At 42.6% G+C, this 27,470-nt stretch overlaps 2 protein-coding genes across 2 annotated transcripts in view; both read right to left on the reverse strand.

The window, feature by feature from the left end:
* Positions 1–3,217: 3,217 nt before the first annotated feature.
* Positions 3,218–10,206, reverse strand: LOC103183086 (chloride intracellular channel protein 4). The gene is given in 8 exon segments (XM_007900355.2): positions 3,218–3,541; positions 3,972–4,063; positions 4,066–4,134; positions 4,395–4,498; positions 6,563–6,688; positions 7,236–7,266; positions 7,269–7,344; positions 9,656–10,206. Coding segments are annotated over 8 exon segments (693 nt in total). The 5' UTR covers positions 9,698–10,206; the 3' UTR covers positions 3,218–3,388.
* Positions 10,207–15,664: 5,458 nt separating this feature from the next.
* The window catches only part of abca2 (ATP-binding cassette, sub-family A (ABC1), member 2), a 108,408-nt gene continuing 96,602 nt past the window's right edge, over positions 15,665–27,470 (reverse strand). The window contains exons 40-50 of the mRNA XM_042337563.1: positions 26,978–27,110; positions 25,771–25,891; positions 25,007–25,185; positions 24,483–24,624; positions 23,706–23,840; positions 22,489–22,592; positions 20,908–21,000; positions 20,301–20,403; positions 19,944–20,081; positions 19,112–19,318; positions 15,665–17,653 (exon numbers count right to left, since the gene is read on the reverse strand). Coding sequence (XP_042193497.1) covers positions 17,618–17,653; positions 19,112–19,318; positions 19,944–20,081; positions 20,301–20,403; positions 20,908–21,000; positions 22,489–22,592; positions 23,706–23,840; positions 24,483–24,624; positions 25,007–25,185; positions 25,771–25,891; positions 26,978–27,110 — 1,391 coding nt within the window. The 3' untranslated portion in view covers positions 15,665–17,617. The remainder of the gene's footprint in view (positions 17,654–19,111; positions 19,319–19,943; positions 20,082–20,300; positions 20,404–20,907; positions 21,001–22,488; positions 22,593–23,705; positions 23,841–24,482; positions 24,625–25,006; positions 25,186–25,770; positions 25,892–26,977; positions 27,111–27,470) is intronic.

Consider the following 27,470-nt stretch of genomic DNA (forward strand, 5'->3'; position numbering starts at 1 on the left):
GAGCTCAACACACAGGATTAGCGATGATCTGTGAGCAAAGGAGAGAGGGTAGACTCGGAGCCGAGCAATATGACCAGGTGAAAAATGATGCCTGTGGTTGTTTTTCAGTTGGCTTTGCGGGCAAAAGGAACAGTAAAATAGTTCCTGTCTGTTACCATCTGACACCTGCAAACTATGGAGTGTCGTGTGATACAGAATTTCCTGTGGGGTGGGGGATGCATGAGGCAGGTAATAGAGCATTTACTTTTAAAGGAATAATTCAATTAGCAGAGCAAATTTGTGAGTTTGAATTGGTACCTACCCAAGGTAAAACAAATAGGAGCATTCGCAAGCCATGTCTTCTCTCACACTCTTGTTTTACATCAGGACCTAATGCTTTGCAAAAACACTGGGGTGACAGACAGACAGACAGACAGTCAGTCAGTCAGTCAGACAGACAGAGGAAGAAATGACAGGCTTAACCTGGCACCCCAACATTCAAATAAAATATTACTTTATTGTAATTATTCATGCACTGTATTGTGTTTAGTAAACATTACCTTTATTTGGCATTCTGACTTCTTCCACGGTAGACATACAGATAAAGGTATCTGCTCATCACATATCTTCGAGCCAATGTGAGCTGTAGCAATCACACACAGGAGGCAGCCCATTTGATTAATCGAGCAATTGCCTGTGCAAACATCTCCACTGGAGCCAACTATGCTAATACCTTTGCAATTACATTTAGATTGCGCCTTTCGCACAGGGAGGGAGGAGGTCTCAAAGCACTTCAATTCCCTGTTCCCCTCATTATATCAATAATAATGTCCAAAGGCACAGTCAAAGAGGAGGGTCTTGAGACGAGCCTTGAAGGAAGCAAGGGAGTGGGGGGCGGGCAACGTGATGAGATTCAAGGATGGAGTTGCAGAATTGCTGTGGCAAAAAAAAGGATATTTGTGGCTGAAGAATTCAAGAAATACCATTCCATACCTTATTGTTAGAAGATGGCTTCTAATTTAGGGGTTCAGGTGGTAGATTAGAGAATAATCTAATCTAATTATTGACACTTGAGAGCAAGTGGTAGGTTGGATTCTGATTGAGGGTTTTAGAATAATACATACAGGCCAGTTACAGGCAGGAATATAATTGAGGGGTATAAATGAAGGGTCTGTATTTTGACTAATGGTAGTTTGTCAGGATGGAGATCAAAGGCTTCAGATTACATGTTAAGAGACACAAATTAAATTTAAAGATCAGTTTTTCGGATTGGTTTGATGAAAGACGAGTTTTGTGGACAATTGTTGACCATCTTCATGTTAACACCAGCTCAGTCTGCAATGAGCCTCAGACTGGAAGGTGTTAACACACAGTGATTGTAATATTATCGCTGTGGGTTTGCTGACACATTTTTCTCAAAAATCTCAGCCTTGTTTGTCCAACGTTCAGAAGCAGCACAAATAGCAAACTCAAGAGTTGATATTTTATTTTTATTCACGATATTATTTACAGCCGAAAATAATCTGAATACATCAATAAGCACTTCATATCGCATCAGTCTCTTCAATGCAGTTTAAACATTGGATATACTGAGGGTCTAAGAGTGTGACAGAAATAATAAATATGGAGGAAAAATAGGCACAAAGCATTATTCTCCTGGTGTAGCTGTGACTCGGATTAGCTGGTGATCTTTGGTGGATTTGCCTCACTGAAATCAAAGCTCCACGACTAATAACTCTGGAGCCTTCAACAGAGACAAAGACGAAAGGTTTCGGAAAACCAGGTTTTCTCTAACATTAAGGTTTGACTGTACAGTTGTGTCACAATACCTCGTCAGTGTTCAGACGATAGAAATGGTAGGAACTGATACAGTTGTCAGAGGAAGGAATGCGTCATTTTAAGAGTCAAACTACGCAACATTCGAGAGTCCTCTATTGCTAGAATTTCAACAGAAAATTAATGTTAGACTGTACAAATCACTTGTTTCATTAATGCCATCTCAGTTTTCTGAAGATAAATAATTTACCTTGTAGCTTAATAGGTTTATTGACAGACACACCTAACGAAAAGGACAGTGATGTATGCAGATTAAAGAGCTATATTTAACCATATTCAGTACATCACTTTTTATCCTCAATCACCTCTCTCTTCCTGTCAATGAATGTAACGTTAGAAATGTTGGTTTGGTCTCGTGGATCTATTGAGTGGCATTTCTTAACAGCGTTTCTTAATAAGGAATCTTGTGGTACTGCGGGAACCAAATAGATCACAGTGAAGGATAGTGCAATAAAGGTCCAGCACCACTCGTGTTTATTAAGGGATCCCTTTAGGAAGTACCACAAAATTCGACCTCAGTGTAAGTAAACATCTCTAAACTTAAAAATAAAATTACCAAGTTATGCATGATATCCAAAAAAGACTATTACTTATCAACAGAATTCTTGCATGTTTTGTGAGCGTATTATTGAGGTCAATCTGAGCTGCGAAGTAAAATTATCGAATTACCACATGATCTCTGTAGCCATCGCCATCAATTTTGTAAATTATTTACGCTGATAATTTACGGTAATTTACTTATAATTTAAGTTGGGAACTCCAATCCACTGGATGGTTACCAAATCCCCAAAGTTCTCCATTCACATTGTCAAAACTAGAGAAATTCTAACAAATCATCCTTTAGAAACAATTAAATTTACAGCACAGAAAGATGCCTTTAGGGCCTATCTTATCTGTACTAACTCTCAATCAACTCTATATCACCAATACCAGCTGAGAGACAAAAGTAAGAGTGTAACTTACAATACTTTTCGGACTTTCAAATTATTTTTATTTTGATTCTCAAGTGTCTTGACACATGTGCAAACCCATTGCCACGCTTTAGATTATCCAAACCAGACTAAGTTCCATATATGCACATAAAAGGGTCTTTCCTTGGTGTGAGATGGAGTGGATACACTTTGCCCTGGAGTTACACACACTGCTTTATCGAATCCAAGAATGTAAGGGTGCAGGTTGGTAAGAGCCATGGATTGGCGGCTCCAGAGTTTGCATTGTGATATTACTGGAGTTTAACCAAGATCGCCACAGAGGGTCAATTCAACTCCCAAGTATTATACTATCCCAATCGGTCACCTTAGAGCCACCCAACGAGATGCCACTTATCTCCCACCAAAGACATTGACATAGATATTGTGTAACATGTCTATCCAGTGGAGTGCAGTGCCTTTTTTTTTAATATATATATATATATACACACACACAATGCAAGCTTCAATTGAACACAATATCCTGTGAGTTGCCTTGCTGCTTCAAATTCAAGATGTACCAGAAAATGTTACCGAGGATTGCAAGCTCTGAAGCATATATAAAAAGATGCAAAATGAAGAAAGTCACTCGTGGTCAAAGTTTATCACTTGGCAACCTGGCTGTATGCCATTATGATCTCTTCCTTATTTGGGCAAGTGTTGAAGAACTCTTCACGGCTGTCTGCATTACTCAAGTATTGGCAGAGACCTGAAAGTTCCTCTGGGATTTTAAATCTCCGATAGTGCATGCACACCACCTGTGGGGAGAAAATTAATGGTAAATGTTGCAAGATGCCATTTGGAAAATTAAGTTGACTTTGCCTCAGTAACAAACTTGACGTTGGCACACAAACCACACAGTGAAATAAGGATTATTACTACGATCATTGTAACAAATGTACGTTCAAGTGGACGTTAAAGATCCCAGGGCACTATTCGAAGAGAGAGGGGAGTTTCTACTGGTGTCTGACCAAAACTTCCCCAGATAGAATTGGTCATTCTCTTCACAGCTGTTCACTTGCCAATACACAGTCACTACATTTCACGGCAAATCCTGTGAAATCCACATGACATGAAAGGCGCTATATCAAATGTAAGGATTGATGACCAACACACTCAAAGGCAGCTTGTGAAGACCAGCATTTCTCTTATATAGAAATAAACAAGTTTGGGATCAAGCCCACTCACTCGGACAATGTTGAGCTTCGGTAGGAGGTTGCAGTCGGCCAATGTCAGGTCATTTCCGTCCAGGAACCGTCTTTTTGACGGGATGGTTTGCTCTCGTGTTCCAGTGGTGTTTTCAAATATTCGTCCAGCTGTACCAGTGTTTTCAGGAACGCTTTCTCTATGTCTAAACACAGAGAGCGATTAGCAAGAGGAAAGCAGAGGGTAGATCGATTTGGCAAGGTCAGCAGAAGGGCTATTGGGCTCACCAAAGTTAGTTGACCGTTGCTCAGAAAGGCTTAGCCCAAAGCAAGATTGGGTGACAATATTTAAGAATTCAATTTGCACATCTTGGTAGCATGTTAATCGCTTAACTTTTTATTTAGACACATTTTGAATTCCAGAGAGTGGATTTGGCGACAGTAACTAAACTGACTGTAAACTTACTTCTGTTTTGTTCTGTGGGGCTTTTAATGTAAGCTGAGAATTTCTGGAAGATGTTATCTCCAGCAACGGAGGATTTGTGGTAACGAACACCCAGATGAGGGCACCTGTCAAACAAAAGTACAGTTTAATCCTTTGTGAGGAATAAAGGCAGAGATAGTTACAATCAGAAGGAATGATGACATTTACAAATCAACTGCTGTGCGTAAATAGAATTGATCTCACGTGGAGCGTTCTTACAGTGAGCTATTTGTTATGCCTTTGTGATAGGAATTCTAATTATAAAAATGTTCCAAATAGTCATCCATAATGAAATAAGTCTCGGATCATGTCTGAGTGAATCAGTCAGGACACCAACTGATATCAACCGAAGACAGCAAGGAACAAGGAATGGTCATGCGTCCCACTAGCCTCATGTATTCCACCGACCAACCCACCATGGACTTCACTCCACTCTGACTCAGGGGGGAGGAAGGCAGGGGAGGAGTGGGGGGGCAGGGTCTGTGAAAATACTCCTCGATTCCCAACAGCAATCAAGCAAAAGCTCTCAAATATTTCTTCATCGATTCCCCATGACTCAAGACCCGCCACGTGGATCGTGCCTTTGGTCAACTTTCCCCTCCCCTTTTGGCTTCCAAGTCCAGCCAAGAGTGTTAAGCACTTAGGACATCCTCCAGAAGTGAATGATGCCAGATATAAAAGCTAATTTGGAATAGCTTGTGATTTCAACCCTCATCTGCTTTCCACCCCACCATTTGGACCAGACAGTTGTTTTCGGGAGAATGTCCATTGCCACGGCAGCGAAAATCATTCGTTCAGAGAACTGAGTGGCACATTTACACCCATAGACAGAGCAGTGGATCCACCATCAAACATTACATTGAGAGACACAATGTGCAGCTATCAGGGTCCATCTATACTATGAGCTTGTACTGCAGTGACAGAGGTTTGCGAGATAGACAATAATCAACCCTTATAACGATTTGAACCGAAGAGTGAAGTGAGATAGCTGGAGCTTTGGAAAGACCTGGGCACTTTGGAGCCTGTGGCTTTAAGGGACTCAAACATTTAAAAAAACTCGTTTAACTTTACTAAGACTTCATCTGTGAAGGCAACAAGATTCATTCTCCTAAAGCCGTCCATCCAGAAGGTTTTCGTTGCCTGGAGCAATCTGCTCATCACTCATCTCAAGATAGAACAATGCTCCAGTGTCTCATCAGCAATAACCACGGATCCTAAACCACAACTGCAGGTGGGGACTGAACAAGAGCTTAAAAGCAATGAAATATGAGCTAACAGAGACCAAACGGGGTATTTAGATTTGCAACACTGCCAGCTTTGCCTCTGGCATTGTTCAGTATGATTAGATGGCAAGGTTATGAGTGGCTTGAGCAGAGGAGACACAGTGGAGTTAACAGGGTGGATTGAAATAGGGTTTCACATCCTGTGGTGCTGAATGTGCACTTGACAAATAGGCGGTTGAGAGACTTTGAGAAAGACTCTCAGCATTGTTGAGATCTTTCGCCCAGTGCTTCAATCAGTTTGATAGGTTCATTCCTGCTGAGGAATATTACTAATTACTTATTACTGTTAAGAATTGCTCTGCGCAATTGGCTGTCACGTTTCACCCACAAATATACAGTCAATTCACTTTACAGCATATTCTGTGAAGCGCTTTGAGACGTCTCGAAGACGAGATAAGGCGCTACATCAAATGCAAGGATTATTATACAATATTATTTCAACCCAGCTCCTGTAAATGAAGACAAAATGTCTGCAAGTTTAGGCCCTTACCTGTAAGGTAAGGGAAATCATTTACTCTCCAGACTTGATTTTCCTTTTTACAAAAAGCAAATGCAAAAACAAGTCTCATTTGGGGGAGAAAAAAAAAATTCAGACCTCTTTAACAAAAAGATTTCCTAAATCCAAATGCTACATGGCTCCTTCCATTCTCTTCCTGCCTCTTAAAAACGTTTCGCTTTGATCAAGTCTCTCAAACTCCCCTGCTTTCCCCCCCCCCCCCGCTCAATGATTTCTCATCCCATCAGCGTTACGCGAAGCTATTTGGAAAGTGCGAAGTGCAAGTGGTTGCTCCATGAGGGGTGAATTCAAATCCTTCCACATTTTGGTAGGCGAGCCTCTGATGCCTTTAAAAATCCAGATAGACTTACCTTGGTGGAACAAGAACCTCTTCCAGAAATTCCTCGATCTTGTTAGTGTCTGTCTTGAGATCCCCATTGAAAAGGATGAATGGGGGCTGGCATCCTGGTGCAATGTCTTTCAGCATGCTTGTGTCTCTGAAAGTCAGATACACGAGTTATGTCTACATCAGAATTGCCCACGCAACCCTCCGCATCGCGCACTCGCACACGCTCACGCACACTCACACACACACAGAAGAATTGTCATTATGACATCCCGTGCCTTGAATTGTCATAATCTATCAGACATAAAAAAGGACAAATCATTGCAACTTTACTAATCGTTCTCCTTTCATTATTATTGTTACTTATTATTATTATTAACGTCATTGCTCCTCTGAACTTTCCTCCCAATGTTAAATTTCACCACCCTACATCTTCTTCCTTACACCCTCCCTGTCTCCAACTCTATTCTTTTTTCAATATCTCATGATTCCTTAGCTGCCTGTCTTGCCTTCCTCATAAAGCTCCAGGTTTTGCATTATGCAAAGCTGGTGTCACCTAACCGTAAAACCCTTAGCAAACTTTCTATATGTTTTAATCTGTGAAACGTCAATGAAAGTGCCTGTTTTGTACACCTCTTAGATGGAAAGCCTTGGTGAGACGAAAGCCCGTTTGGTTTTAATCAACGGCACAAACTCACCTCTTCATATCCACGGTGTTAATGGTGAAGGGATTCCCTTCAGCCATAGGATCATGAATAGGCGTTGTGAGAAAGGGCAGTTTCCAATGCTCGCCCCATCATCACTGGCCTGCAATGAAAAAACAAATTTATTGACTAATGAATATGAGTATTGTATGACATTCCAATTGGTAATAGTTCACCTCTTGATACTTCTGGACCCTATCTGCTTGACGGGTGCTATATAAATGCAAGTTGTTGTTGCTGACATGTTAAGCAACAAGTACTTGACTGTAAGGAGAGTAATTCAAGTAATTCGACTGGAGGGTCAAATTACTTTCCTTCAAATATCTTGACTTCTTTTTTCTCCTGCCGGCTGCAGATCTATGAGCCCGAGGTGTCCTCTCAAAACTTCCTCGCGGGGAGGGGGGGGGGGACGTTTTGATATGGTTTCGCCCACAAAATATACAGTCAATTCACTTTACAGTATATCCTATGAAGCGCTTTGAGATGCCTCAAAGACTTGATAAAGCGCTCTATCAAATGCAAGGATTAATATTATTATTATTATAAGACGCTGTTAAAAAAAAATCCACGGTTTTCCTTGTGGCAATGGCAATCCAGGTGAACTATGTAATTGTGAAAGCAGCCTGGACTGCACCCTCTCTTGTAAATATCCTCTTAAGAGGGTGGTGCCATGCACTTCCTCTGTACAATCATTTCTTTGCTCCAGAAATGTCAGCGGTTGTCCTGCCTGACTTCACCCACACAATTCCACATTCCAAGTTGTTCTCGCAATTGTCCTCGTTCTCCTGTAACTAACTCACAAACCTTAATTTATAAATAATAATGATAATAATCCTTGCATTTGATACAGCGCCTTATTGCATCTCCGAGACGTCTCAAAGCGCTTCGGGGATATACTGTAAAGTGAATTAACTCCGCATTTGGGTCGTTATCTCTCTAAATCTCTGATTGTTTTGAGCCATGCAACAGTGATAGCAAAGCACAATAGAATTCTCTAAACCGCTTGTGGTTACAGCAGATAGAATCGGTTGTGAAATGAGAGAGACCGTCAACATATTGATCCGCTCTTGTTCAGACAGACAGACACACAGACACACACACACACACACATACACCGATTGTCCCCATGGAATTTCAAAACATCTTATTCAGAGCCCCTTTTGAGATGGTGCAACTCTCCAGAGTTTGTCAATCACAAAGGACATTTCAATGACTGAGCAAGGTTCAGTGACTGGCCCGGCGTTCGCTTTAAGGTTCAAGCGAGCATTATTGAATCCAGCAATGCCTGTGAGGTGAGTCATAACCGAGCCGGCTGCCAGAGCCTCACCAGGCACTCCCGGCGAAAGAGATTGTGTTGTTTTGAAATCATTGCATTGCTGCTGGAAGTACCGGTTGACAGGGTCAGGAATCCTGACCAACACCCACCTCTTAAGTTTCAATTGAAAAGGCTCCGTCTGCCGTTCAGATCAGCAGTTCAAAAAATACCGAGAGATCTGTGCGTCTCTTTGTTGATGATGGCAGTCGCGTAATATGCTTTGCTAATTATTTTAAGCCAGATGTTAAGTCCGTAACACAGTGGACAAGGACAGATAGTACAAAAGTGATAACAGATAGATATGGGAAGAAAGAATCATTAATCCCGCATCCTTCAGGTGAGATGTTTAAAATCCTGTGGCACAACTAGAACTTTCTGGCAGTTAACAGTCTTCCAGTTAACATCGGTCATTCACCTCCTGGCTGTTTGTAGGACATTGCTGTGTGCAAATTGGTTGCATGGTTTGTCTACAAATACAGAATGACCAAACTTAACAGTGATTACTGTCAAACCCTTTGGGTCATTCCAAAGTGATAAGTTATATCAAATGCAAGTATCATCATCATCGAGTCTATACCCTGCCACTCACATGGTATTCACACAGCACAATCAGGGGCTACACATTCTGAAATGCTGTAAGTTCTTGCGAACCAAATGGTGAGCGGAAATGTCACGCTTAAACAAACAAACAATAGCACATTGTCGGCTTAAGGCTGCACTCTACCAGAAAGGATAATATCAGCCTCGTCAGTGAATAAAACTATGAGAAATCTTTTTTACGGCTCAAAAAGGCTGCCCCACGTGAAGGGAGCTATGTAAAAGCAAGCTGCTGTTGTCGAAATTCACAGGGCGTAATTAACCTGAATCAAATTCAAGTCGAGAGCTTCAGAAAGTTGCCTGTTACAAGCCTCGTCTACAAACGAACGCACTCAAATAAGAAAAAAAAATATGGAAATGAAACTGGAATACATTTGTTAAAACACAAGGCACCTTTATGATTTTTTTAAAAAAATAAAAACTTTCTACAACTTTTAAAAAAAGAGAATTGTTTTTAACATGTCACGGAGTCACATCCGATCGAGATAAACCACTAATGTACCTTTATGAACAGCTGAATCTTTGGATCTACGCCCAAAGACATCTGTGCGATTCTTTCTTCCCCAACTGCAGAGAGTCTAATGACCGAAGCGCCAACTGGGTTGAGTGCGCAAAAGTTCTTGATGTCCCGAGCGCTTGTTCTTTTCAAAAAGGTTTCTCGAGCCACGCTCAGGAAATTCAGATTCAGAGAATGCCAAACCTCCCGCAAAAGGATTGCGACAGCCTGGGAAGATTCGCTCTTTGCTTCACAACTGCCCACAATCCTTTCAGAGATCAGCTCTGTTGCTTTGTGCCTGTTCCTCAGTTCCCCTTTCTCTCTCCTGTTGACAAGCGAGCACGACTGCCCTGCTCAATGTATGCTGACTGTGGTTTAACCTGCTCTTCACGTTTAGCACTTGGTTGCCTTCCTTCCTCCGGGGAGAGGTCCACAGCTTTGAATAGTTTCTGTTCTCTTTTATTTGACGACTGCCTCTGATTGCTAGGCGTGGAGCTGCAAGGCAGGTCATGGCATGCGACAGAGTTCATGTGGCGTAATAGGAGCAAAGTGTGCGTGTGTGTGTGTGTGTGTGTGTGTGTGAGAGAGAGACAGAGAGAAAGAAAGAGACATTTCAGATCACTCCGATGTCGTGAGTTCCTTTAAATCCGGGACTGAATTCAAGTCACGGATAACCACGCCTGATGCCATCCAGTTACAATGCCGTAGGCATGTGTAAATATCAGTTTTCGATTGAAATATGTTATTTTCCTGCCACCCTCCCTCTCCACCCCAGCCACCCCCCCACCCGCCCCCCCTCCACCCACATCTTAAATTAACGATTGTAAAAGATGAATTGTGAAACATTCTTGAACGCAAGTTTGATTGAGAGGCCCTTTTCTTTCCAAACCAAGTGCAAAGGGAGAGAGTGCGCAATCCATTCCAACAATCTATCTCTGGAATTGCCACGTGTAGGTGGGATGCAGGGAATTCTCAGCTTGGTTTGGATACTCCAAAGCAACGGTGATGGGTTTCTGCATGTGTCAGAGACCACCCCCCCACCCCTAAAAATAAAAAAACATTTCCAAGCAAAACAGCTTCCAAACTTAAGAACTTGCCACAATGGATGCACCATCTTACATTTTTGAGAACATGATGTGGTCTTTGTAGGCAATAACTGGATGTCTATCCTTTGGATTAGTTCAATTCCAATCTCTGTCTTCATCAAAGGTGGATGATAATTTGGGATACATAGCAACACCCATTAGGATGATCAGTTAGCATTGTTATTCAATGCATCATTGGGCTGAGTAATGGAACTTTTGGACATCAATGTATTTGAGAGGAAACACCCACTTCTCTGGATGTTTCGTGGAATGTTGCTGTGTGCGTTCACCTAGAAAATACACAGTCACTACACTTTATGCAGTAAATCCCGCCAATCCTTTGGGACTTAGATGACCTCATAAGGCATTGTACCAAGTATAGGATTATGACCATTATCTCTGCACACATCTGTAGTTCATATAACACAAATAAAATCAGGCTATTGTCTCTGCAAAACAGGTTTGCTTGCTTCATATTTGTTAGAACATTTTTTCTCTCCCTATCGCCCCCTCCCCCATCTGTTGATCTATCTCAGTGACCAGCGGTCACCTCCGTGTCGGACATGAGGGGCCCAGTAACTGAGATTCTTTGTAGCAGGGAAACGGAGAATATGATTCAATAACAAAGTTTGGCCAAAGGTTAACTCACTCGGTGCTCCAAGTTCCCACCACGCTTTCAAGTTGAACAATTTCCAGTGCCCTCGATCCGAGAACCGGTATCTGAATTCACGTTTCTTACATCCTGCCACTCGGCTTGGGCCGTCCAAGGGCAGGGGCTAACATAGCAAGTTATCTGCCGGATATGTTCTGCTTTGTGGTTTATGTGGTACATCCTTAAAATCCTTGCATTTGGATGAAATTGGTTATTCACTTCATTGCCACTTGTGGGCAAATTGGTTGCTCTGTTTGCTTACAAAAAGTACAGTCATTACACTTTACAATCAAACTCAGTAAGTGGGCTGATACTTCCCCTTTACGTTTATGTCAAATGTAAGGATATTTAATAACTTATTGGTGGTATGTTGACATGAAACAGGAATGGACTAAAACATCCCAGGAGAAATAACATGCCCCCAAGATAATTGAAGTTCTTTGCATACCTGCCTTGCTCCGAGCCAAATACCTGCACAAGGAAAAAAAACAGGTGCAGCAGCACACACACTGTTGTGTCCACTGGGAACAGAAGATGGGAAAAGCTTATAAAGTAAAGGTAAGCTCACCTTGGGGTTCGGGTGATACAAGGCTACATGGGTTTGGTTCACATAGTTCATGACTTTGACCTCCCAATGTGATAGTATTTAATAACTCATACCCACCCTTAATTGCAAGTTCAAAGCGCAGATTCCTCAAACACAAAATATTATTTTTTTCTGCAGAAGTCATTTTCTTCTTTCATATTTCACAATAACTAATGAATGTTTAAAAATACTTCTCTCTCACACTGAAAGAGATTCTCAGAGATTCTGTGGAAGGAATTCCTTCAGGAGATCAGCCTTACCTTAAAATATTCAAAATATTTCCTTTCGTGCCCCACCAGATACCCACATTTAGTTGGCTTCCAGGTCATAAGAACAGAAGAATCGCTCGACAAAAGAAAACCAAAGTCCATCCAGTTCACCTTCCACATCCTGGCAGTCACTTGCCCAAACTACATATTGTATCCTGAGATATAATTCTCAGAATCAATCTCATTTCTTCTTGAAATAATCAACACTTTCTGCTTCCACCGTCTCCCTCGGCAGCTTGTCCCAAACATTTACTACTCATTCATTGCAGTCGTGTTTCCACGGGTCAAATTATCACCTTTCTGGTACTTTCGGGCTCAACTTACAAATAAGTTTGAAGCAAAGCATGGTCTGTTTGATGCTCAATCTTCCCAGTTTGAGTCTTTGGGAACTGTCTACTCAGCCATGCTTTTTTTTTTACTTATACCTTTAATTCCAACACAGACGTCTCTCAAATGCCTCCTTCGGAACAAATGTTTCCAACCACTACAGATTCTGCTGAACGGAGAAAAAGCTAGAGAAAGTCAAAATATCGCCAACTTAAAACTCAAGGATGTACACAAATAACAGCACCAACTTCTTATCCTTTGGAAATGCACTTTCAGCTGCGCGTTGCAAAAGAACTTTGCACAAACGCTCCAACTCGTAATGTTTTACGACTCAATTTGTACAGCCTTTTGCTGTCAATCTTATGGTTCGACTTGGTCAAGAGAAAATTCAATTCATTTTCAAGAAATGCCTCAGTCAGGAATATCAACTGGTAGAAAATCTCCAAACTTACCCGGTCAGAAAAAAAAACTGTACTAAAGGTCAGTTCATGTAATGAAACCACAAGATTTTCAAGAATGATCCTTCATCTCAGAGAATGCCACTGTGTAATCAACAAGAGATGTCAATGAAAAACAAATCTCTATTTTATACAACAAAACAAATATTTATTTTGTTCTTGCTAGCAATATACAGGCTGTTTTGTCAACGTCCTGAAAGTGGCCCAAAAACGCTCGACAGATAGTGAAATTAATGAACGGCACTTTCAGCCCCACAATTCGGAAAAGAGTGTGGAAAACAAAAAACAACAAAAGACGACAGAAACACCGCAATGTGCAAAACGTGACACGATTATACACGTTCGACTGCTCTCACGAACAGGTACGCCAACGATTCCATCAACACAAAGACAATCAATGGTCAAAAAAGCTCGGCTCAACAAGTTAGACACAGAACTTTGCATAAATATAAGAATGTGCAATGTGTGAAAAGCACAAGGTTATTGAACGGAGAGGGAGAGGGTCTGGGGGCAGGTCAACAAAAAGGCATTCCTCTTTTTTTAAGATAAAAAATGGGAAACGTTATCTCAAGAATATCCAAATGGTCAGCCACTCGAGTGGATTAGATATTTAAGAGGTTGAGACACCAGTACAGACATCACACGGAAACCAACACTACTAGCATTATACTTGGATATTGGAAAACAGATACTTGACCAATGTCACTGATTTACTATTTCTACTTCAGAATAGCCATTAATGCTGCTCGTACCAGGCTTTACACCACCAATAAGTGATGGAGCTTGATGGGAGTGGAACAAATTGAATGGGTATATTGTGACACCAGTCTGTCATGAAACTCATTGGTACCTACTTCAGATGATACCACGGTTGCAGCAAAACAATATTAAAGTTGTTGCATTGGGTTTAATGGGGGCGTGGGGGAGGGGTCTGCATTGAGGAATTTGCGTGGCAAATTAACATGGTTAGTTTTTGGTGAGAGATGACTCAACACAGTATATGAAGAAAGTGGGGAAAAAAGTGACCCCATCTTTTCTTTGGGCTACCTGTGAGTATCCATCACTATTTGCACAGTCCAGCTGTTCCTAATAACAGTGCTTTTAAAAAATATATATCACGAGCCTAAACCGATGATACAATAACGTTAATACTCAGGGGCTGAGGCAATGGTATCAGACACTTTACTCAGTAACTGTCGAGTAAATAGACATCATTGGCAATGGGTTGCCTTTCGACCAAGTTCATTTGAAGCTAATTTGAGTGGTGTTGCACCTGGCAGGCATAATAACAGCTCCAAAGCCAGTACTTAGCTCCTCAATACCCCCTGATGAAACAGCAAATTTTACACAACCACCAAAACCCTGGAGGGAGGAGGGGGGGAGCAAACAAATGTTGACATTGCTAACTGTGCTTTATTGTGTCTCAATTTTAAACGGCTCTGATGGGAAATGCTTGCCGCTGAATCTTTTTCCGTTAGTCTTTCTTCTTCTGCAATGATACAAGATCCACGCGTCTTCTGTGGAGTACTGTAGCTCAGTGGTTAGAGCACTCGCTTTGCAAGTGAGAGACCTGAGTTCAATTCCAGGCAGAGGGCGAAACCTCGGGCAAGTTTCCTTACTCCACACAGAGCCTAATAATAATCCCTCCAAAACCAAAAACAATAATAAATTGGTCATTTTCAATCTACGACTGTTTGTGGGACATTGCTGTGCGCAATTGGCTGCCGCGTTCGCCCACAAATATACAGTCAATTCACTTTACAGTATATTCTGTGAAGCGCTTTGGGACGTCTGGAAGACGTGAAAAGCGCTATATCAAATGCAAGGATTATTATTTATTATTATTATTTCTTTGTTTTTCTGATCTTAAGCTAAGTTTTTAGCACATTTTTCCTCGAATGAAATGCCGTCATCCAAACATTCGAGTGTTTCAAGCTTGGGGGATAAAAATGGTGACTTTACAAGGCTGCAAGGGACAGTACAGTGCTTTGGTTCAAGTGAATCAACTCTATTTTTTTTCTTTTTTTAAAAAAAAACCCCTACAGAAGTGGTTGTTGCGCAACAAAGAAGGATTCGATCGAATGAAAACCAAGCAGCGAGAAGCAATGCAACCAGTTGTGCTAAACAAAATAGGACAAAAAAGCCGAAAAAATTAAATCTCAAGTCAGTTGGAACAATTCTCGTAAAACTGTATATTCTTAAGCAAGGTCAACAATAAATAATTCAGATCATCTTTTTTTTTATAAAAAATCCCCAATGGACAATTCTTTGTTTTCAATGCACTGCGATAGATGGGCCTGAAGGTAAAAGTCAACTTAAAACTGCTATCCCTGTCTCAGCCCGAAACTTTTGATCGTTTTGTTCCAAAGTTCTGATCAAAAGAGATGCAACCTTGAAAATCAAGTTTAGGAACCCTCCAGTTCTGTGGTGTCAACTGGTGTCCAACCACATGGCTGACTGACACTCCGAAGGCGAACAAATGCAACAACCGTCACGTGAGCAATTTGATGGAATCAGAGACTGCCCTTTGACATCAATGCTTGAACCGTTTGCCTAAAGTGGCCCAATGGAGGTGGGGAGATAGTCTCAGTCTGGTTTGGAGACTTTTTGAGCGATGGTGATGGGTTTCCGCATGTGTCAGACACACTTGGTTGACCCCCCCACCCCCCACCAAAAAAAAGGGAAATAGGTGCGTCGTCCTTGCGTCAAACTGCAGTGGTTTCTGGATGTTGCTATCCAGAAACGATGATCAGTTGTCCAGCATCCATCTCCAATAACAGCAACTTACATTACATCTGAACACTCCTGTGGTCGCTTCTTCTCACTTGCAACAAAAGAGAAATTCAAGAGAAATTCTAGCTCTTCGTTATAAACACTCAAACTCAGTCTGTTTGTTCTCTTGCATGCAGGGAGTTTTTGTGGGAAAGTCAGACATCCTGCAACTAAAGTACCACTGAAGAAAACCTGGGGTCGCTCCAAGCCCCTAAACCTTGCACTTTGCTTTTTCAAGCGTTTATGGACTAAGGTGTTTGAAACCGATTTATTCCAAATGCATTTTTTCCAAGACAGGGTTGAAGTTGTTACATAATCAACATTAAAGATTAATAGTGTCAATATCGAATGCGGTTTGAGATCGTGAAGTTCAATTGATTACTAACGCTGGTGTGACTTGCTTGAGCCTGGTTGGAAACCTGCAAGAGTTGCTGTGTACACTAAATAGACCTATTGGATTACCAATACGTTGGTCACAACACAAGGCCTGTTTGTGACCATGGTAATTTTAAGTGCTACCTTGCACTGCAGGTATTGAAACTATTTATTCTGCATTCATTTGGTGCAAACAATTATCATGGGACCAGAATTATTACTTATCCAGGCTGCCTGGCGCACATCTTGCTTTCGGATCGATGCTATCTGTTCAGATCAAGGCGACATCAAACGAGTGCAGGAAATAACAACCTGAAAAATCTGGGGGATGGAAAAGGGAGACGTACAACAGACTTGATCTTTTTGGAAGGGAAGAGCAGGTTAAGGGTGTGGCAAAGGTCAACATTGTTCTAAAGCAAGGCGAGATCCACATTTATTGGCAACTGTCATTACTCCAATGAAAATGTCCTAATAGTGAACAATGGGAGCACAGATTTTTTTTTGAAAAGACAGGTTGGTCTCACCCAAATTATTAATTACGTGCCTACGGAGGAATTTGAAGGAAGTTATTTTTCCGAACATTATGAACAATGACTGGGTTAAGTTTCGATGGGATCTGATGCACTCGATTAACTCTCGAGCTGCTTCCTTTTACATTCAAAGAACCTTAATGTTTATTGTAAATGGATTAATTCTGTTCGACAAATATTAAGTGCCTTTCATTGACTGTTACTGTGCAAGTTACTGTTATGTACAAAGACCAGAAGAGAAAAAGGTCAGATTTGTTTTTGAAGTACAGTTACGAGTAGTCTCGCAATGTGAATTTTGTCTCTTTTTTTTGCTGTAGAAATCCCTGCAAGATGGAGTGACAAAGGGCTCTTTGTAATACGGCGACAATACTTTTTTTTATCTAAAAGTTGGGGCACACTGACGATAACCATGCATTTTGCGGGTTCCGAGATAATATCCGAGTGTTTACAATTCGCTTTCGTAATTCAAAATAAGGATTTCTAAAGGTTCTGCGTCATCACTTCTACAACGTTCTTTAAAAATAAATTTTAAATATTTTTTTTCCATACACGGCAGACAGATACTGTACATTTTTTTTTGACAGTGCATTAAAATTAAACTGCTCTGCATTGAATAAAATGCAAAGAACTCAGGTCTTCTGTTTGGAGATCCGTCTTCGTCAACGTGGTGCGCAAGCGATCGACGGGGTGCGGAAACCCACACACCCGCTAACGAAGCAGCGTTCTCTGCTGGTTGATGGGTTAACGCCCCGCCACCCGAAGTGCGTGCTTCTTCAGCTCAAAGGGACGAGCGACCAAGAGGACTGTGACCTCTCGGCACTGTCGTTATTCTTGTGCTGGGACGGCGCTCAAAGTTCTCAAACGTCATGTACAGTTCTTCCAAGGTAGCAATCAAGTTCTGACACCTCAACCCCTCAGCACAGCGTGTCCGTGTTGAACGAAAGCTGAGCCTGAAAGGAAAAGAAAACAGACACTTGTGCTCATAAGATATCACTTGTACATCATGGTTTCAACACACACACACATTATCTCTCAACTTCCTCCATCTGATGAGGGAAGAACTTGCCCTTCTCTCGTCTAATCCGAGATACCACAAAACTTTGTCCGCAAAATACACAGTCAATTCACTTCATATATTCTTCAGTATATTGCGTGACGCTCTTTGAGATGTCTCGAAGACACGATAAGGCGCTACATCAAATGCAAGGTTATTACTCCACTTTACATCAAGCTCAGTCAAGCACTTGCAAGTGACAAGGCATCATGTCAAATGCAAGGATTATTGTTGGAATAGACGGCAAAAAAAATACAACTTGAACACTTGCCCAATCAATTTCACAACCATTAACAACAACAGCAGTAGCATTCAACAACAACAACAACAACAACAACAAGATTCGATTTATAGAACTTGCACACCGCTAGAGTCTCGGAGTGTTTATCAACTGTAATAAAAATACAAGTCCAGTAAATGTAATTTGGTGTTAACTCAGAGGTACCGAAGAGTTATCTCCTGGGTTTTGGCCTTTCATTGTCACCCCAAATATCAGGAAACACCCAAAGCAAAACATTGCAAATGAAAGAAAAACAATGGTTAAAGAGTGTGATGAAAGGCTACACCCAAAATTTTACCCTCTCTCTCTCTTTCAGTTGCCAATTGACCACCTCTTGGTATCGGTTTCCCGGAATTCAGATTAGGATTTTCTTGTCAACGGCATACTGTGTGTGTTCTCTGCATCAGCTTCAATATAAGATTTATTTTATAGGTTTCAAAGCGGAACAGTAACACTGCCTCTGAGGATGGCGGGAGGGGAGAGAAGTGGAGGAGGATAATTTGCCAGTGAATCCAGGAATATTCAATAACAAAGAAGAATGAATGCATTGTTTTTTTTTGATGTACTGATACGTTTCGCAATGTTCCAAAGCACTTCACACAGGTGCAACTAAATATTGTTTTGCACTAAACGCAGCAGGTTTCTCAGCAAACAAGGATTGGTCATTTGCGCTAGAAATAGCCATTTTTTGCCTTAGCAGATCTGATCGGACATGTTACAGGTTATTCAAGGGGATTATTAGCTTGAAACGCAGAAGACCAGAGGCACGAAGGTACAGAGAGCAAGACGTTCTTCAAATTAACGTTCTAAATGAAATGAAACCAACTTGTTTGTTGTTTAAATGAGCAAGTGGGGGTTTAATCCACCAAATAGGCTCCATGACACTGACTGATTTGCTGTCATTAGTGAGCTATTTACGTTTAAAGACGTATCAAGAGCGATTTTGCCACCTTATGCTTGCAGCCTGCCAATGAGACCCATTTCCATCGAGTCCACGAGCCACGAGAACAAAAGGTTGGCAGCTTCTGTTTGCTCAGAACACCTGTTGTGACGAGCAGAAAACACACGACATACCCGTTCCTCCTCGAAGCTGATCAAGCCATCGTCGTCGCTCTCGAGCTCTTCCGGTTCTTCTACGGTCAGTGCCTGTAGTTCGGTGGTGGTTCCCTTTGGCCTCAGCAGGCTGAGAATTCGCTTCACCGGGGACTGCACGCTCCCGGTACTGACAGTTTCCTGTTGCTCCAGGTTATCGCTCTGCTTCTTTGCGAAGTTCACGAAGACCTGCAGAATCCAACGAGCAAGAGAGAGACGCTGCCGTTTACTGATGTGCCAACGCGCTGCCAACAACAGCAGCAACAACAACCACTGGCAATTAGACAGCTCCCCTCACACAGGGTACCGTGCCAGATCATCCGACCACAGAGCAAGTTTGCTTCACAGTCATGTCTCAGATTCATAAAATAATAATAATTATTATTACTCCAATTGCCAAGCACCTTTGCAACTGGATGCATCGTCTTATCGTGTGGTTTGTGGGACACTGCTGTGCGAAAATTGACCGCTATACATTTCACCGGTGAGGAGTACCGATGTGGTCAAGGGGAAATCAATATACGGATCAACATGCCCCAGTGTTGATGATCCCACATTTCCTTCGCCTGGCTCCCTGCCTTGCCTCCTTCAAGGCACATCTCATGACCCTCCTCTTCGACCACGCCATAGTCCACCCTCCTACCTTCCCCGATCCCAACTCCCCAGCTCGGGCTCAAATCCCTGTCTGTCCAGCGCCTCAGGACGTCCTCCCGACGTGAAAGGCGCTGTGTAAATGTAATTTTGTATTGTATTGTATCAAGGCCCTATTTCCACCGCCATCTATTGTTGTCAATGTTCCTCAGGATCTACTCACATTGTCCAGTGTTGTCTGGCTGACCGAGTAGTCCTCGATATTCAGCACATCGACCACCTGCTCCATTTTGCTGAAAACCTGTGCCAGCGAGATGTTTTCTGACTTCAGCTGGTATTGCACTTTGGTATGATGTCTCTCCTGGTGCAGAACAATAATTTAACACATGCAAAAATCAATCGCAATGTACCCACAGAGTTCAACTCTTCGGTTGCAGATAAAATGAGACCCTCTAATGTCCAATATTGGTTCACATGGCCCACCAAGTAAAGGGAGAACCTAAGCAGTCGCCTTGTGCTTGGGAGACAAACTTGTGATTGGGGACTGCTCGGAGGATTCTGCCTTCGGCCAAATTCCTACCTTTAGAATTGCTTCGGGGAAATTCCTGTTAAAAAAACGGACCACCTCTTTCACATTCAGGCTGGACTTTGTGCGGACAGTCATCGTGTAACCGTCTCCGAACCTGGAATTCAAATAATAAAACAAATTAACCACCCGGTCACCAAGTGGCCACTGACGATCACTTTCCTGTGAGGCCTCCTGTCCAAATGTTAGATTTTTTTTTAATAATAATAATCCTCGCGTTGATGTAGCGCCTTATCAGGTCTTTGAGTCGTCTCAAAGCGCTTCGCAGAACGCACTGGAAAGTGAATTGACTGTGTATTTCGTAAGTATCGTTGTGAACTGCACGTGGAGAAGTAAGCGCTATTCTGTTGTATTCTTTTAACTAATTACTAATTAGTTAGTAATCTAATCTGAATTAAAAAACATCAAGATTTGCGTCAGTCTTTGCTTCACCAAAGGGGGCCTACAAAGAGCGAACTTGATTCGCGTTCCTCTGCTTCAAACGAAAGGAGTTGTGTCATCGAATTAGCATGAAATGAAACTGAGAGAGCCTTGATTGCACAGCAATGGATGCTTTAAACACTGAATGCTCAGGTTGGGCTGAGCTGGAATGTGACTTTACCTGTTCTTCAGGTGCTGGATGCTGCCGAGGCACTTGAAACGTCCGTTGACCATAATCGCCAGTCTGGTACACAGTGCCTCGCATTCCTCCATGCTTCCGAGGTGTAAAGAGAAAGATATCAGAGAGGGGGAGGGGAAAACAAAACCTCTGCAGTCACGTACAGCACTTCACATTGCATCCTGGGGAGAGCTTTGAGACGTCTCAAGGATATATATATATTACATAGATATATATAATAAAAATGATAATAATAAGTAAATTGGTCACTTCAATCCACGACTGTTTGTGGGGACGCTGCTGTGCGCAATTGGCTGCCGCGTTTCGCCCACAAAGCATACAGTCAATTCACTTTATGGTATATTCTGTGAAGCTCTTTGAGACGTCTCGAAGGTGTGATAAGTCGCAATATCAAATGCAAGGATTATCATCATTATTATTATTATTAATGCCTTCCCCTCGCATTGGATGTTTCTCATTCAATTCAACATTAGCCATTCTCTCACATCGTATCTCTGCCCAACCTTCTTGATATTCCAGCACGTTTGTGGTTATTTTTAGGGCAGGAGAGAGGAATCAATAACACCCTTTTTGGAATGTTTCCCTTGCAGATGCTTGTCACTTTTTTTGAAAGCTATCAAAGATTTAGCTTCAAAGACCATTTTTTGGTACAGCATTGCATGACCTAACACTCAGTTTGTATAACGAATTCTTCTAAGCTCGCTCTTTTGATTCCACCCACATCACACACGCACACAAATCAATAACCTGATTTGCTAAGGTAGTCCAACCTCCCAATCCCTTTGTTTATTTCTGACTCATTCCTGAGTAACCGTCGAAGTGTTGGGTTTGAATTGGGTACAGTCCATTTTTTAATTGAGTCAGCAAGCTCATTTGGTGTCGATGAAAAAATAATCTGTTGATACTGGAGGAATTTATGATTTTGAAAACCGGTGACTGAAAGCATTGGAATGCGTTTACAAGCATTTGTTTCTGAATTAGATCACATTTCCTCAAGGACACCTGTAATAACCTGTGATAAAATTGGTCACTCCCCTCATTACTGTAGCCATTACCATACGCCAAATATATCATGTGATTTCCACTGAACTATACTTGTTCCTGTTTTTGGGTGGCTGGTGGTAGGGATAATACAAGGGCTGGGATATAGCTCTCTCGCTCCTTCACATACAATTCCCCTCTATCAGTCTTCAATTCACAACACCAGTTCTACTGTAATTATATGGATGTTACGTGACTGATATGATCAAGGCTTGAAAGCCTTTCGCAATGGAAAGAGTTCAAAGAAATCTGCCACCTTTGAAGTGAATGCATTGCTTTGTGGAACTAATTGGAGGCGTTTGTTTTAGAAAAACAAAAGAATTGGGACAAGCACACACAGTTGAAGGGCAGTAAAATGCATAGGGGGAATTGGGAGTAGGATGCATGGCTTTGGAGAGGAGCAAACACACAGTCAATAAAATGGGCCAAATGGGTTTTGTTGGGTCCTGATTAATGCTGGCCTGAGTCTCTCTGACCAGAGGGCAGTTTTCCGTCTTTCCTCTTCTGACTCTTGCACCTTACCTGTGTGATGTCAGGACCACTGATCTCCCAGTTTTGATGATGTCAAGGATCAGGTTCCAGAGAAATCGTCGTGCTTTCGGGTCCATTCCTGTAGTAGGCTCATCCTTAAGAGAGAAGAAGGGCAGAAGGTTATAGAGAGGGCACAACCGGTGCAGACAAAGTGGGGCAGGGCAAGAGTACTTGTTCAGGTCGAGGGAATGGAACACCGTGGACCGTTCGAAGCGAGGGTACCAAATTGTAGACTTTTTGGGGGTACACATCAGGTTGAATCCATCTGACGTGTTTTTGTACAGGATTCTTATGGCCAAGTGAGGAGACTTTCATGCCACCAGCCTGGGCTGCGTTCAAACCTAGGTCCCAGAGGCAAGAAATTGTGTAAACTCCACTGGACCAAGTGGTCTCCTTCTGTGCTGTAAGATTCTATGAATCTGTGATTCTATCAATGTTATGATTGTTAAGATTTTGTGGATGCAATTTTCCTCTTAAAAGGGATTCTTACTCTTTGGACCCTAGTGCTGTTTTTGTTCTATTCTGTTTTAAATTGACATTCACTATACGCAATACGTTACTCATCGCGCAGTCTGCTCGTTTTTTGTGCTTCGTGAAACCTTACACTGGTCTCGTTTGCACACTCAACCAGAGAAGGCTGCTGCAGAATCTCGCATCAAAATCTTTCTCCAAAGGAATCTTAACCTAGAGGGAGAAGTTTGTGTCGTGCCAATAACGAGATAGAGCTGTTTTAACAGTGCGTCCCACAACATTGTGATTGGGTACTGGCTCCTGTGACAGCTCCAGGTACATTGCATTGTTGGGAAGTGTCATATCTTTGAATCAGATATTAAACCGAGGCCCCGTCTGCAAGATTAGGCAGATGTTAAAGAGCCCCTGGCACTGTTCGAAGAAAGAGTTAGCAGGTTGCAGAGGCCCTCCTGATCCATCGAGCCCCCTCTGCTTTTAATTAGCTGGTTTCGCCAGAGACAGAGCAGCCAAAAGTTTGGGGTGAATCAAATTCTGCTGCTCTGGACTCGAGAACTCCGAGTTGCAGTCACACCATCAATTTACCATTTTTTTAGTAGAAGAATCATTGCTGGAGAAAGTGCTCAAGGCACTGAAGAAACCAAGAACTTCCCCAACCTCGATGGAATATTTTTAATGGTGCGAACATGACCTATTGTTTCTGAGCGCCCACACCCTGCGCAAGTCTCTGTAATCCTTACCAGAAAGATTAAGGACGGATAACCAATCAGAGCAATGGCTGTGGAAAGCTTCCTCTTGTTCCCTCCGCTGTACGTCCCTGCAGGTTTGTCTGCATACTTTGTCAGTTCCAGCTTGTCGAGGGCCCAGTTGATAACCTGGAAAAATGGGTGAGAGCGCAGACAAATGATGGCTGCACCACCGCCGTTTAAATACCACCAAGAAGCGAGGCAGCTGTTCCAACGCAAATAGGGACCGGCTCATTATATTTATATGAACCGCTGTGTGCATTTGGCTCAAAAAATACACAGTCTACAATATATTTTACAAAGCAAAAGATCGATCCACAAAGCAAACTAAATCCAAGGCAACTGGAGTGAGAGGCGGCACAATGAGCCGTACTAAAGGCTCCACGGAATATTCACTAGGTTCAGCGACAGGAGTGTGATAGATCCGGTAATGACTGCATTACCAGTTCAAACTCACTACACTTTACGCACCTGTTAAGCGCTTTAATAGGTTCTCCCAACGCGAAAGGCACTGCATCCAACGCGAGGTTTATTATTTTTATGAAAAGAATACACCACCGGAACGCTTTCCAAGCAATAATGAAACTTGATACAGCGCCTTATCACGTCGTTGAGACGTCTCAAAGTGCTTCACGGGATACACTGTAAAGTGGAGTGACTATATGGGCGAGATCATTAGTTTGCACCCTGAAGGAGAATAAAAAAGGAACCAGTGCAAGCAATTAGCGCTAAGGAGTCTTTTAATGTTCTTTTCCCACCCTCAGCTCTTACCCTGGCCTCATCTTTCCAAGGAACGCCACGCAGTCTCGTGTAGAGTTCCATGTGTTCTCGAGCCGTGAGCTCGTCAAAGAGGGCATCGAACTGTGGACAATACCCAATACTCTGCTGCACCTTCAGCAAGTCCTTAAGGATACTGAAACAGACAAAACAACATGAAAAGCATATTAATAATATTAATAATAATCCACATGTTTGATATGGCGCCTCGTCACTTTGTGGAGACGTTTCGAAGCGCTTCACAGCACCTGCTGTGCTGGCTTCCCCAACTCGCCAGCTAGAACTGTACCGTGATTGCCTAGTCATAGATGGAACATTTGCGGAGGATTATTGACCAGGACACCTCCCTCGTTGGGAAAAACTCTCCTCTCTTGTTTCCCGAATCCTGCTAGCCAGTGAAGATTCATTCGGTTAGTGCAGGGGTGAATTTCATTTCCCCACCGACATTCTTCAGCGCTTTACACACACAGCAACATTTTTAAGCTCCTGTCAACGTTAACACGTCCAGCCTCACTAACCTGTTTCCGTTGACAAAGGCCTCGCCGCCAGTGGTGCTTTCGTCTCCAGTCAGCATCTTAAACGTCGTCGTCTTGCCAGCTCCGTTCACCCCTAGAAGCCCAAAGCATTCTCCGGGCCGCACGCCCACACACAGGCGATCAACCGCCAGGATCCGACCCATTTTACGAGACTTGTACACCTGGACTCGACAAGATAGAAAAAGAAGAGAAGAGATCTCACATCAACGGGCCAACCGGGAGCAAGGAGTCTTCCCACTCAAAGCCCGGCTTTGTCAACGGCTCAGCCCTTCAGCCGAGACATTAAACCGTGGTCCTACTGTCTGTCTGTTCATGTGGATAGTAAAGATACCCTGTGACATGATTTGAAAGGAGAAGGGAGTTTCTCCTGGTGACTTGGTGAACAATCCCTAAATTTAAAAATTGGTCATTCACTTCAAGGCATTATTGTTTGCCGCCTTCAGTGGCAGATACACAGTCACGACACTTTACAGAATAGTCTGTGAAGCATTGCGAGATGAGGTGCCTTCTCTTCGAAGGATAATTTTAGACAGGGTACTTATTTTCTTTTTAAGCTGACATCAAAGAGGAGAAAAAAAAACGGTTGTGTGAAGTCACCGGGTACACTGCTCAATGAAACAGGAGTTTCCAGAGGTAGAAGCGTATGCAAGATACATAGCAGTGTGGGCGCAGAACGGGAAGCTTGGAATGAACGGGTTGATGTATTGATGTACAGGGCTTGTAGTTCCACTGCCCTCGAGTGTTACCTTGGTTAGATTTTGAATTCTAAGAACATCGGTGTCTGCATCTCCCCGCAGAACCCTCCTCCTCTCGTTCCCCACATCCACATCATCATCTTCGATGGGCTTGTTAGACACCGGCAGGCGTCTGTGTAAATCAGGAACAGAATTAGCTTGGAGGCGAAGGGCTGCAGATCTGCCTCAAAAGTCTTTAAAATGAAAAGCGCAGCTCGATTTAATTACACTCCAATTATTATGCCGAGCACCGTGCAGACGCCAGAAATAGAAATCAACTAAAAGTGGATGATTCGCACATGCAGAGGCTTAATGGCTTGGCTTATACCTCATCGTTAACTTCTGGTCCCCGCACCCTTTGAACAGAGAGACCATTATTGTTAAGACAACAAGCCGAGCTGTGCTGACTTTGAAGGAGCCAGGACTGAACTCAGCTGGGAACGCTGTGTGTCCTGGTTAATCAATCTCCCAGATAGAAAATGGATCGTTCACTTCATGGCTGTTTCGTGGGACGTTGTTGCGTCCACAATTAGCCGCAGCATTTGCCTAATAGCAAAATAGCCAAATAGCCACCGCACTTTACAGTAAAATCCTTCGAGACCCCCGCCTGACGCGAAAGATGCTGCAATTGGAATTTTTTTTTTAGTTAACACTGATAATCAATTTCATGAATCTGATGATATTTAACCCTTTCTATCAGGCTTTTCAGTCACGTATCGGAAAAGCTGTGCATTGCGGAATCCCGTAGCTCAGTGGGTAGAGCACTCGCCTCGTAGGCGAGAGACACCTGGGTTCGATTCCCAGGCAGGGCGAAATGTTGGGCAAGTTTCCTTACTCCACACGTCTCTGGTTGCCTCGCAGTAAGTAGGAACCCGGTTTTGTTAGTTGATTGGCGGATTGCTTTGCCGGGGGGAATAATAATTGCTTAAAATAATAATAATCATAATAAATGAGTCACTTCAATCCACGACTGGTTGTGGGAGACACTGCTGTGCGCAATTGGCTGCCGCATTTCGCCCACAAAATACAGTCAATTCCCACTTTGCGCTGTATTCTGTGAAGCGCTTTGAGACAACAACAACGTCTCGAAGACGTGATAAAGTGCTATATCAAATGCAAGGATTATTATGATTATTAGGCCTCAGGATAGCAGGATGTCCAGGTTTCCCACTGAAGGACCGAATAGCTTGTGCGCTGGGAGTCTTGACAGTGTACTTACTGTGGCTTTCTGAAGAAGTTATACTGGCACATGATGGTAATGAAGAAGCCAACGAACCCTTCAATGGTCATGGCCACCAGGCCCCGCGTTACAATGTCCCATTCAAAAGGAGATTTCATCTTGTCAAACTGACCTGGGGGCACAAACTGCGCTGTAGAATCCAAAGTATTTCAGAGGAAAACACGCAGCCTCTCTGGCGGGCGTGTAAGAATTGCAGTGGCCATTCTTTACAAAGCAAACAGATGGACTTCCGTTCTGAAGTAACAATGCAGGAAGTCCCAAGACCGATAAAAATTGCTGTGCGCAATTGCCTGCCCCGTTTCGCCCACAAAATATACAGTCGCTGCACTTTACAGTAAAATCTGTGAAGGGCTTTGAGACGTCTCAAGTTACAAAAAAATACAAGTATTAAAAAATTCTTAATAACACAGAATTAAGCGCCAGGGCACAATCTAAAAGCAAATAATTACCTTGAGACCTGCCTCCTCCTCAA

Source organism: Callorhinchus milii, unplaced genomic scaffold (assembly GCF_018977255.1).
Source record: "Callorhinchus milii isolate IMCB2004 unplaced genomic scaffold, IMCB_Cmil_1.0 Scaffold8, whole genome shotgun sequence".
Classification (NCBI taxonomy): Eukaryota; Metazoa; Chordata; class Chondrichthyes; order Chimaeriformes; family Callorhinchidae; genus Callorhinchus; species Callorhinchus milii.